General features: G+C 44.6%; 1 protein-coding gene across 2 annotated transcripts; it reads left to right on the forward strand.

The window, feature by feature from the left end:
• Positions 1-3: 3 nt before the first annotated feature.
• Positions 4-11,745, forward strand: UCHL1 (ubiquitin C-terminal hydrolase L1). Of its 2 annotated transcripts, XM_004038606.5 has the most exons (9): positions 212-320; positions 426-437; positions 920-1,048; positions 3,964-4,114; positions 5,031-5,116; positions 5,192-5,239; positions 6,552-6,618; positions 7,431-7,489; positions 11,303-11,745. In XM_004038606.5, the coding sequence occupies exons 1-9, from the start codon at positions 288-290 to the stop codon at positions 11,387-11,389; spliced, it is 672 nt and encodes a 223-aa protein (XP_004038654.1). In that variant the 5' UTR covers positions 212-287; the 3' UTR covers positions 11,390-11,745. The 2 variants fall into 2 exon arrangements, with proteins under 2 accessions (XP_063561322.1, XP_004038654.1); XM_063705252.1 differs by lacking the exon at positions 426-437 and having other exon boundaries at positions 4-331.
• Positions 11,746-12,678: the final 933 nt, after the last annotated feature.

Consider the following 12,678-nt stretch of genomic DNA (forward strand, 5'->3'; position numbering starts at 1 on the left):
TCAAGGAACACCCACCAATAAATCCCGTCTCCACAACCACCAGATTATCTCACCGGCGAGTGAGACTGCAAGGTTTGGGGGCCCGGCCGTACCACTCCGCGCTGCGCACGGGGGGTTCGTACCCATCTGGCCGCGACCGTCCGTTTCCCCCTCGCTTGGTTCTGCCCCTGCTCCCCCTGCACAGGCCTCACAGTGCGTCTGGCCGGCGCTTTATAGCTGCAGCCTGGGCGGCTCCGCTAGCTGTTTTTCGTCTTTCCTGGGATATTTCTGCCGGGCGCTCCGCGAAGATGCAGCTCAAGCCGATGGAGATCAACCCCGAGGTGAGCGCCAGGTGCACCGCTACCCGGAGAGCGCGAGGCCGAGGGAGGGGGAGCCGAGTCGCTGATCGGTTCGGTTTTGCCTTTTTCTTTGCATTTGCCTTTCAGATGCTGAACAAAGTGAGTGGCGTCTCGCGCCGTCTCTGGCCCCCTCCCCAGCGAGCGCCGAGGCGGGGGCGCCCACCGGTTCCGGCTGCTGGCAGGGACCAAGCCGCCCGCTGCGCGCACCGGAGACGGCCGGGCTGGGGCGTGGGCTGGGCGCCCTTCCTGGGCCCCTGCATTTAGCGGGTGACTCTATGAAACCGGTCACTGGGAGACGGAGGGGGCTGCGCCTCGTGGCGAGCGAGCGCCAGGCGGAGCTCCCGAGGGCGTGGCGCGGGCAGCACAGACTCGGCTGCACCGGCTTCGCGGGCGCCACGTGTGGGCCGCGCTTTGTGCTGTGTCATTGCGCCGGCCCGGGTGGGGGTGGCAGGGCGGGACTGGGGCTCCTCCCAGGCTCGGGTGCGGGCGCGGAGGGCGCGCGCCTCCTGGCCCCGCCCCCTGGCTGGTGCCCGCGACCCGCGTGTCCCCGTGCGCCTGGCCGCCTTGTCTCCTCTCTGCAGGTGCTGTCCCGGCTGGGGGTCGCCGGCCAGTGGCGCTTCGTGGACGTGCTGGGGCTGGAAGAGGAGTCTCTGGGCTCGGTGCCAGCGCCTGCCTGCGCGCTGCTGCTGCTGTTTCCCCTCACGGCCCAGGTAGGGCGTGGGGCCCAGGATGCGCCGGCCGCCGGCAGTGCACGCCGCTCCCCAGCTTGAGTCGTCGGGGGCTCCCCGCCCCGCCTCCTCCCCTGTAGGTGATGCGGGGCGCGCCTGCAAGGAAGGGAGGAGCCTGCATTTTCGTGGTACCTACTCCCTGGGCTCCTGTTCCAGCGGTGCCTATCGCCTTCTTGCCCATCCGTCCACAATTGCCTTAAATTTGGAAGAGAGGCAGTATCTCAGTTCCATCGATCCCGTTATCCAGGGAAATCATTCATCCTGCTCATGAGTTCCCTCGAACTTGGGCTTTTTCGAGCCTCCGGTTCCGGGGAATGGCTGCTGGTTTCCCTTTAAGGGCTATAACCTGTCAACTCATTGTTTGCTTCTCAGACTCCCACCTAGCTGTAGAATGGAGGGGGAAGGGCTGACCTAAATCGCAGGGAAACAATTAGGTTCGCTAATTCTCCGCCTCCATTACTTGGGTTTCTGATGGTCTTAAGGGGTTCTTCTCACTTCTCCACTCCCACCACTTGCACACTTGGTTTTTAGCCTCTTGAATGTATTTCTTAAAGCTTAATCATTTGTGTATGGTTTCTGTGTGGTAACCTCCTTCCTCTTCACTTATCCTCGTTCATCTCTGACCTTGTAGCTAACTGAAATAGGGGGTTATTAGCTCAGTTTTGAAAGCACGTTTGCATTTCCGTTGAAATGATTTTCCTCCTACAAGTGTGCATGGATAGGTGTATCTCAAAGACAGCGTCAGATTTTTTTTTTTTTTTTAAAGGATAGCTAGGATATTTGCAGTCTTGTGATGTATGGAATCCCAGTCATTAGCGCATGGCATTGTCTTATCTCCTATTGCTGTCCCTTGACCGCGGATGTGGGAGTGACTGAAATTAGCTTTAGCAAAACTTGGGGCATCACTCTAAAGAGTGAGGTTAACTGAAGCACCGTCCTAAGGCTAGGTGTTCTGGAAGCATCTGTAGCCAAAATCAAGAGTATGGGAAGTTCCAAGCCTTCCTCCTAGTAAGTAAGCTAAGTATTGTGGGTAAAAACACTTATTACAGCTAATAAGATGATCTCACTGACATGTTTTTATTGCTAAAGTCTTTTACTTGGGCTAAAAGGGAGCTGCCAAATTGTTGGAAGTCGAATTAGCTTCCTGGTTGACCAAATCAGTCTCCTGTCTCCAGTTGAGCATCACACAGAGGTTTTTTATTAGAGCAACCATGATGACTCGGAGGTTTTGAGCAGCATTCAGAGGCAAGGCCTCTGGGAGGCAGTGGTGCAGCATGTTTGCCTTTAAAAGCTGACTGTTCTCCTTTTGCTGAATCTTGTTTAGAGAACATTCTAGTTTGTGTTATGTTTGAAAGAGCTCGATACTTTGTCCTTTAGTTTCAATTCAACCTATCAGATTTATCGAGCGCCTATTCTGCTACACAGAATGCCTACTGGACAAAACACTGAAGCCGATTGAAAGAAAAGTTGAGGTTTTATAGGTTGACTCGAAAGATGCTAATGTTAATTTGGAAGGCATTTAATTTTTGACTAAGGGAATGTTATGACCCCCTACATGGACCACTTCTGAAACATTAAGTGCTAGTAGACTATTTACAGAATGATTTCCATGGAAGAGCTCAAGCAGCCCTAAAGGATGGTGCTATCCCATTTTAACATTTCATCTAATTAGCCTAGAAAATGAAAAACACTTACTGGTCAATGAATACTAAGTTGAGGATCCAGTTAGATAGAAGCGAAAAAGTTCTGCTAGTTGGAGTTTAAGTTGATCTTCTGGGGTAAGAGATCTTACTCTTCTGTTAGTACCAGAGAGCAAGCTTAAACTTCAGTTCATGTACAGAAATGCAAAGCTACTAGAATTGGAAATATGTTTCTGATGGTCTGTCTGGTTTTGCTCGTTATGGGAAATCAGTGTTTCCATAGTGTTAGTACCCTACTCTTTAACTGGGAAGTCCTAACTTATTTATTATATTTTTATTTTTTAGAGACAAGGTCTCAAACTCCTGAGCTCAAGTGATCCTCCTGCCTCAGCCTCCCTAGTAGCTGGGATTATAGGCGCAAGCCACTGACCCTGGCTCAAGAAATCATAACTTCTAAGGTCTTTAAAGCTAGTTAGTGAAAAGTCCAGATAGACTTACTAAATTACTATACAGAAAGCTAGCAGATGCTTTGAGGAAATCCGTTTCCTAGTCCGATTCATTTACCAGTCTCTATCCTCCTCCTCAAATTGCCAGTCTGTCCTCAAAGTAAACTGTTTAGCTGGCAAGGACAAGCTAGTGTCACATCTTCCTCTTGTAAAATCACAGCCCAATACCCTGGATCAGTTGTCTTTTCTTCCCTAAAAAGAGGGCGGAGGTAATGGTTAATTTCTTTCACTTGCTCTTTTCAGCAGTTAAGGCCGTTTTTGTTTTTGAAGCGAAGTGTACTTAAGCCGAGTAGAAGTAGAACTTTAAAGAATAATGAAATGTAAACCAGCTGGTGCTCTTGTTGGGCATTCAATTGACTGAAGCTTGATTTAGGATGCCTATGTGAAATAGTTGTTAAGTGTTAAAGGGAGAAAATAATGAATTGGTTTCTTTGTTTTCTGACTTCATGACACCATTTTGGGCTGAAAGGTTGCAGTGGTGTCTAGACACAGCCTTGGGCAGTATCCAAGGCAGTCACTGCACTGCAGCACCAGGGTGGAGTCTCCGAACCTCTCAGAGCCCCACTGGCTGGCGTGGGTGGTGTGGGAGGCAGACAGACGGGCCCTTCTCTGGGACTCAGCCAACATCTAGAACCAGGGGTTCTGGTCACACATCCCACTGGTGTTTCCATTTAGTTGGTAGAACTCATGTGCTGCCATCTGTTCTTTGCACTTTCATTCTGAGATGTAAAAACACTTTTTACATTCGCAGCATGAGAACTTCAGGAAAAAGCAGATTGAAGAGCTGAAGGGACAAGAAGTTAGTCCTAAAGTGTACTTCATGAAGCAGACCATTGGGAATTCCTGTGGCACAATCGGACTTATTCACGCAGTGGCCAATAATCAAGATAAACTGGGATTTGGTAGGTGTGGGTTTTGAGGCCAGCCATCCTAAGCTTGAACTTGAAACATGGAGTTCAGAAACAGCTGTGTTCCCGAGGTCAGAGATGCTGTACCTTTTGAAACCATTTTGTAACGATGGTGTCAGACACTTAATCTGACTCACGGTCCTCCTCAGAAAGGATTCCTAGCACTTCCAAATTTTGAAATGGTCCCATTTCACAAATTTTAGAGCTGAAAATTCATATTGAGGTCTTTTGAAATATACATTGTTATTGCTATAGGTTTGTAATTAGTGTCTCTTAAGCATTTTGTTAATGCTCAGTGTGGATAAGCCTATGTCAGTGGTTAGCCAGTCAGATGTCTCTATGCTGGACTATTTTGTTTCTTTACATTTCTATTCAAGATCTTTATTTTTCTATCTGAATAACCGAATTACTAAAGTTGAATTTTCTACCCCATAATCTTGGTTTGGGAAGCATTTTTATTAGAACATGATTATAGCATCATGTATATAATAGATGTTAACTGTACATACTTAGATGCTGTAGATACAGCAGGTAAACAAGGCAGCCCCGGCTTTTATGGTGCTAGAAATCTCAAATATGTTTTACAAATTAAGAATTGCTGTGAAAAAGTGACAGGAGATTTGAGAGATGAGTGAGGTGGGAGGGAAAAAGGGGTCCAGGGTAGAAGGGAACAGAGGCAAGAAAGAGCTTGGCATATTGGGAGAGCGGAGAGACCTCTCTGGCCTGAAAGCAGTGAATAGAGAGGGGTTAGAAAAAGAGGCTGGGGGAAAAGGTACAGCTCATCCACAACCCTGGAGGCAGTATTAAAGATTCAGGTTGCTCAGCATGTTCAGCAAAGGCTTAAGTCAACAATAAATATGTACCCACTTGTATTATTTTACCTATACTAACACATCCATTTTTTTTTAAGAGGATGGATCAGTTCTGAAACAGTTTCTTTCTGAAACAGAGAAAATGTCCCCTGAAGACAGAGCAAAATGCTTTGAAAAGAATGAGGTAAGAGAACTTTCAGAGCATTGCCTTTACATAACTCGAGAGATTTTTGTGCTAATTATTTTCTTTTTTCCGCAGGCCATACAGGCAGCCCATGATGCCGTGGCACAGGAAGGCCAATGTCGGGTAAATGCAAATACAAATCGGAGCCAGGCTGCCTGGGTGCCATCTATGTTTCTACTGAAATTGTGCAGGAATCTCTTAGGGACTGGAACACAGCAAATGTTATCCACCCAAGGCCAAATGACACCAGAAAGTTCTACCCAAATAATGCTTTGACTAGACCTGTTCATAAAAAAGGCTCTTCAGAAATTGTATTGGTCATTGAAGTCTTGAGTAAATTCAAATTGACAGTATTTTGTTTAGATCCAAATGAGTCTTATAGGTCAGGCATAGTGGCTCATGCCTGTAATCCCAACAATTTGGGAGGCCGAGGAGGGTGAATCACTTGAGCCCAGGAGTTTGAGACCAGCCTGGCCAACATAGTGAAACCCCGTCCCTACAAAAAATACAGAGTAGCGAGGTCTGTAGTCCCAGCCACTTGGGAGGCTGAGGTGGGAGAATTGCTTGAGCCCTAGAGGCAGAGGTTGCAGTGAGCTGAGACCATGCCGCTGCACTCCGGTCTGGGTGACCCTGACTCAATAACAGAAACAAATGAGTCTTATAGAGTGTACACCTCTCCTAGTAAGTGAGCATTTCAAATAATCTTCACAGGCTGTTGGGGAGAATGAAATGCACAACGAAGGACAAGTTCTAGAAGGCTTGAATATACCATAATCTGATGAGAACCTCTGAGTCAGCTGCTAAATTTAAGTCAGATCTCAGTGTCCTTTTTTTAAAAAAAAAAAAAAAAAAAAAGTTGACAAGGTCAGGCTCCATTTCCCAGGCTGGAATGCAGTGGTGTGATCTTGGCTCACTGCAGCAATTCTCTCATCTCAGCCTCCCGAGTAGCTGGGATTACAAGTACACACCACCACACCTACTAATTTTTATATTTTTTGTAGAGATGGGGTTTCACCATGTTGTTCAGGCTGGTCTTGAACTCTTGTGAGCTCAAGTGATCTGCCTGCCTCAGCCTCCCAAAGTGCTAGTATTGCAGGTGTGAGCCACCGTGCCTACCCAGATCTCAGTGTCTTTATAACTACAACTGGCTGCCACTTTCTAGCATTGACTTTGGTTGAGATACTTAGCCTCTCTAAGCCTCAATTTTCTCCTCAGTAAAAATCCTGTAGTAATAGCATCCTCATAGAGTTGTTCTGACAGTTAACAGTATATTTACCTTAGTGGGCTTAGAATAGGGCCTAATGTAAGACATACATTAAATATTAGCTATAATTTCTAAAAATCAAGTCAGTTCAAGCACATTTCACTTGAATTGCAAGATAATTTTTAAAATACAGCTTACACTCATTTTCAAAAATTTCTTGACTTTCTTTAGGTAGATGACAAGGTGAATTTCCATTTTATTCTGTTTAACAACGTGGATGGCCACCTCTATGAACTTGGTATGTTTTACTCCATTTTTGGAACCCAGTGTAGTTTCATGCGTTCTTTCAGACTGAATTTCTCTTGATATATTGTGTGACTTTATGGCACTTGGCATATCATTGTTTATAAAGCCACAATAACAAAGTATTCTCATGAGGGCACTTAACCCCTTATCATCCCCAGAGCAACTTCCTCAGGCAACTGACTAGCATCCCCTAGTATCATCCTTTCTGGGCAAAGAGTACGTCTGAAAAAAGATCAGTGCCTGAATATGACCTTACTTGTCTAAAAAGAATCTGGACGTGTTGGAATAATTTCTATTAACTAGTTTATGGCATCAAGAAAGACGACCCACTTTGTAAGATTCATTCCTTTTGTATTAATGGAGAAAGACTTGTAACTCTTGTCTCAAGCCAAGATACCACCTACAGGCTTACAAAGGCAAAGGAATAGTGAAGGCAATCTACAGTCGTTGGAGGGCAGATAAAATCTCAGGCGTCTCCTCCTCTTGCCTCCATCTTCCCTATACCCCAGAGACTGCATCTGACTTTTGTTCTGTGGCCCTTTCCAAGGGTTGGGGCACAGGCGCCTCTATTAAGGTAGCTGACTTGAGCTTGTGCGATCTTGTCAATTGTAGACTAGAATTGCCTGGGATGGATGCCTAGGGACACTTGAACCTCATTTGCAGCCTCTTGCTTCATAACCAGGCTTCCTTTTGTGGGTTTGGCAGTGGTTTTTGGAAGAATCTAAAACTTCCATCTAGGCTAGGTAAGCACGGTAGCCAGAAAACATGCAGAGAAAATTGACATGCCTGGCTTCTTTGTTACAGATGGACGAATGCCTTTTCCGGTGAACCATGGCGCCAGTTCAGAGGACACCCTGCTGAAGGTCATCTTTGGAATGCATCTCTTCTTAATGTGCCTCACAATTCTTTGGCCAAATTTTCTATTCTAAAGTGCTAACACTCTTCCAGTATAGCCAGCATCAGTTGCCTGGGTTAATAGCAGTCTTTAGGGCTGCAAGATCCTCTTAGTAACTCTATCTACCTTATTTTATTGCGAGTGGTTTTAAACAGGGCTTCAGAGACACCCTGAGTAATCTGTTTCATGTGCTGTCTTTAGTCCACAGTTAGAATTAGCCTGAAAGCTGTTGCTTTGCTTCCTGGTGGGATTAAGGTGACCATTGTCCTCTCGTCAGATTACATCATAGCTAAAGACTCACAAAACAGCAGCCTTTCATAATCCCTCTAAGATGACTGGATTTGGGTCAGTCTTGGAGGTAGTGTACTATAGATTCTAGTTAGGTGGTTAAATTTAGGAGTTTTTCCTTCCTACATGGTCTACTGTTACAAGAACAAAAGAAGCAGATTTAAAATCCACCTGACAAAAACTGTTACTATCCAGGATCACTTTGTAACCATCCTGGACAGAAAAGTGATTCTGGACAAAGGTTGGTAGATGACCCTAGGCCTCTTCACTAAAAAATGAGCCTCTAGAGTTGAATCAATTTGCTATTATAAAGGAAAATTGCTTAATTATGATACACAAAATACTGTTTTTAGCTTGCTGTGCTGAAGAAAAATATACAAACCGCTATTAAGATATAACTATACTTAATTTGAGTAGTAATAGTATAAAATCTTTGCAGAACTTACTGTGTGCAGACCAGGACTCAGCAAGCATTTTCTATAAAGAGCCAAACAAAATATTTTAGGCTTTGTATGGCATATGGCTCCGTTGCAAGTATTCAGTTCTGCTGTTACAACTCAGCAGCCCATAGACACTCTCTAAATGAATGTATGTAGCTGTTTTCCACCAGCACAGGCTGGGTTGGGCCCACATGCTGCAGTTTACTGACCCCTGTTCTTAGGTGCTATTCTAGGTGATCTATGTCTTTTATAGAAATCCTTTAATGACACAGTGACGTAGGTATTATCCCCATTTCAGAGCTGAGAAAACTCAAGAGTTTAAGGCCTGAGGTCAAGGACTTACATGGCAAACTGTGATTCAAACCTAGATAGTCTGGCAAGGCGCAGTGGCTCATGCCTATAATCCCAGCACTTTGGGAGGCTGCCGCGGGAGGATTGCTTGAGCTCAGGAGTTCAAGACCAGCCTGGGCAAAATGGTGAAACCCCGTCTCTACTAAAAATATAAAAATTAGCCAGACCTGGTGGTGCATTCCTGTAGTCCCAGCTGCTTGGGAGGCTGAGGCACAAGAATCACTTGTTACCTGGGAGGTGGAGGTTGCAGTGAGCCGAGATTGCACCACTGTACTCCAGTCTGGGCAACAGAGCAAGACTCTGTCTCAGAAGAAAAAAAGAGAAGTTAGTCCGCATCTAGAGTCTGTGTTCTTAGCCATTGTACAATACCAATACGACCTTTCTTTAGAAAAGACCTCTCTTTGGAACTTCACAGACCTGATAGCCCTAAGATGCTAGTGGACCACATTATGCCACTCTTAATAGGGAGGGTTGATTTCTCTCATCTGTCAGACACACCTGAGATCAGTTAAAGCTAATTCTTGGCATTCAAGGGGTATGTGGGAATAGTAATATGGAATGAAGAATAGACCTGGAGAGCCAGGATGGGATGGAGGGGTTTCATGAGAGTCAGAATTTACTTGGTGAGAATAAGAAAACAGGCAGAATTTCTGGTCTTTGATCCATTTGGAGGAAAGAGACCCTGGTCCTTCCTAGTAAGGCTTTTAAGGTACATGCTAACTCATCTAACACTGCACTAATACCATAAAAATGTGTCCCACATAGGATACAAGTGTCACATGAGTAGAATTTATAAGGTGTAGGGAAGGTAAAATTTTTGTATAGAGATGGGGCGGGGAGGGACTCACTATGCTGCCCAGGCTGGTCTTTAACTCTTGGGCTCAAGTGATCTTCCTGCCTCAGCTTCCCAGAGTGCTGGGATTATAGGCGTGAGCCACAGTACCTGGCTAAACCTTTTTTTTTTTTTTTTTAACTTTTCTAATTAGAACCTTATTTAAAAGAGTTCCTAAATTAAACCAGCATTTTAGTTAAAATTCTTACCCTAAGTAAGGCTGGTTCTATATGGTTAAGGATGTTTTAGGTTGTCTAAATGTCACACTAAATTATTAAACTGGTGAGAAGATACATGCACTTAACCCAAATATCTTAAACTTGAATGAATTAGGTCCCTGCACATTAGCTCTGTAGAAGATGGTTATTCTCTTTAAAGGTACATCTTTAATAGTGAAAACAATATTGTATGTCCTATAGTAAGGTCAATTCAGGGAAGGCAGGTCTGGAATACTGATATATTAAAAAACTTGGTAGAGGATAAAATGTTGATGTCAATCCAGATACTCTTTGGTTGCTTTTTTTGAGAAAGGGTCTCACTGTGTCACTCAAGCTGGAGTGCAGTGGTGCAATCATGGCTTACTATAGCCTTGAAGTCCTTGCTCAAGCAATCCTCCCACCTAAGTCTTCTGAGTAGTGAGGACTAGAAGCACACACCACCATGCCCAGCTAATTTTTAAATTTTTAGTAGAGATGTTGCCCGGGCTGGTCTTGAACTCCTGAGCTCAAGTCATCCACTGCCTCAGCTTCCCAAGGTGCTGAGATTGCAGGCCTGAGCCGTGTCTGGCCCAAACTCAGAGTTGGTGATTTCTAAATTTTAGGAGTGATGTTTCATTACCATTCTGTATCATAGAGCATTCCTTTTCTCCTTCAGGGTCTTATACTATGATTTACAGGGCTATCTTTCCACTGGGCTTTTTTACAGATTGAACAGAGTAATATTTTTGATCCCAAAACAATTATATCCTAGAAGTTGGTAAATAACACTGGGATCAGTTTCCTGTTACCAGTCTTTGTCATCTAGATCTTAGAAGTAGTAATGCATGTCACTTCACCATCAATCTCTAAGGTTCCATTGCTTGTCTGTACCTAGAATACCAGGTAAACGTTAAGGCTGTTTTTGTTTGTTTGTTTGTTTGTTTTCTGAGACGGAGTCTCGCTCTGTCGCCCAGGCTGGAGTGTAGTGGCGCGATCTCGCCTCACTGCAAGCTCCGCCTCCTGGGTTCACGCCATTCTCCTGCCTCAGCCTCTCAGAGTAGCTGTGACTGCAGATGCCCGCCACCATGCCCGGCTAATTTTTTTTGTATTTTTAGTAGAGACGGGGTTTCACCATGTTAGCCAGGATGCTCTCTATCTCCCAGCCTCGTGATCCGCCTGCCTCAGCCTCCCAAAGTGCTGGGATTACAGGCATGAGCCACCGCGCCCGGCCACGTTAAGGCTGTTTTTTAAAATGTTTACTTGAAAGACAATTTTCTTTATTCCAGGAATTTCTGAGTTACAACTTTTCACTTATGCCACCTATGGAAGAAAGATCAATTTCCAATCTTTAGATTTGAGGAAAATAACGTTCATAGTTGTGTTTTTGTTGTTGGGGTTTTTTTTTTTTTTTTTTTTTTTAACTTTTCCAAAACCAGGTACAAGGTGAGAGAAGCACAAAACCATTTGGTGGAAGTGATAAGTCAAATCCATGATGTAACCTTGTCTTTCCCATCACCTGATTTTTTGCTTTAAGCCCTGGTTGTCAAATTAATGATGGAATTAAAGTTGATGAGGGTGAACTTTGAGCATTAATAGACCTTGGAGCCTTTCCCTATGTGACTTTCATTTTGAGCTCTTGCTGTTTGGATTTTAATGACATTTCTCCTTTCCAGGACGCTGCCAAGGTCTGCAGAGAATTCACCGAGCGTGAGCAAGGAGAAGTCCGCTTCTCTGCCGTGGCTCTCTGCAAGGCAGCCTAATGCTCTGTGGGAGGGACTTTGCTGATTTCCCCTCTTCCCTTCAACATGAAAATATATACCCCCCCATGCAGTCTAAAATGCTTCAGTACTTGTGAAACACAGCTGTTCTTCTGTTCTGCAGACACGCCTTCCCCTCAGCCACACCCAGGCACTTAAGCACAAGCAGAGTGCACAGCTGTCCACTGGGCCATTGTGGTGTGAGCTTCAGATGGTGAAGCATTCTCCCCAGTGTATGTCTTGTATCCGATATCTAACGCTTTAAATGGCTACTTTGGTTTCTGTCTGTAAGTTAAGACCTTGGATGTGGTTTAATTGTTTGTCCTCAAAAGGAATAAAACTTTTCTGCTGATAAGATAGCCACAGCTGATTCTCATTTTCTTTTACCCTCCCCTCAATATGTCAGGTTATTTTGGTAGTAATATATGAATGTCTTCCATATAAGTAACTCATACAGTGCTGCTAAGAATTACCATAAAAACATTGGTTTGATGTGTCTTTGGATTTTTTTTGCATTTGTATTCCCTATGTATACCTGTAGAAACTAATTTTTAAAGATTTTTAAATAGGCAAATTTTGTAGCACAATTTTAGACTTATAAAAATATTGAAGACAAAAAGAAAATACTGGACATTGTAGAAGTCCCATAAACCCGCCACCCAGTTTCCTCTATTGTATTAAGCGGGGTTTTCTAGAGGATAGAACTAATAGGATATATGTATATATAAAGGGGAGTTTATTAAGGAGTGTTGACCCACACGATCACAAGGTAAAGTCCCATGGTAGGCCCTCTGCAAGCTGAGGAGCAAGGAAGCCAGTCCGAGTCTCAAAACCTCAAAAGTAGGAAAACCAATAGCGCAGCCTTCACTCTATAGTCAAAGGTCCAAGAGTCCCAAAGCTGAAAAACTTGGGAGTCTGATGTTCCAGGGGAGGACACATCCAGCACAGGAGAAAGGTGGAGGTGGGAGACTGGGCCAGTCTAGTCTTCCCACGTTCTTTTGCCTGCTTTTATTCTGGCTGCACTGGCCGCTGATTAGATTGTGCCCACGCAGATTGAGGGTGGGTCTGCCTTTCCCAGTCCACTGACTCAAGTGTTAATCTCCTTTAGCAACACCCTCACAGACACCCAGGGAAAGTACAATACCTTCAATCCAAGCTGATGCTCAATATTAACCATCACAGTTATTGACATATCGATACACTGCTATTAACTCAAGTCCATAGCTTGTTTAGATTTCCTGGCTGTTTTCCCTAATGTCCTTTGTTTCAGGATCCCACATGACTGTTAGTTG

This window comes from Gorilla gorilla, chromosome 3, assembly GCF_029281585.2.
Source record: "Gorilla gorilla gorilla isolate KB3781 chromosome 3, NHGRI_mGorGor1-v2.1_pri, whole genome shotgun sequence".
NCBI classification, from domain to species: Eukaryota; Metazoa; Chordata; class Mammalia; order Primates; family Hominidae; genus Gorilla; species Gorilla gorilla.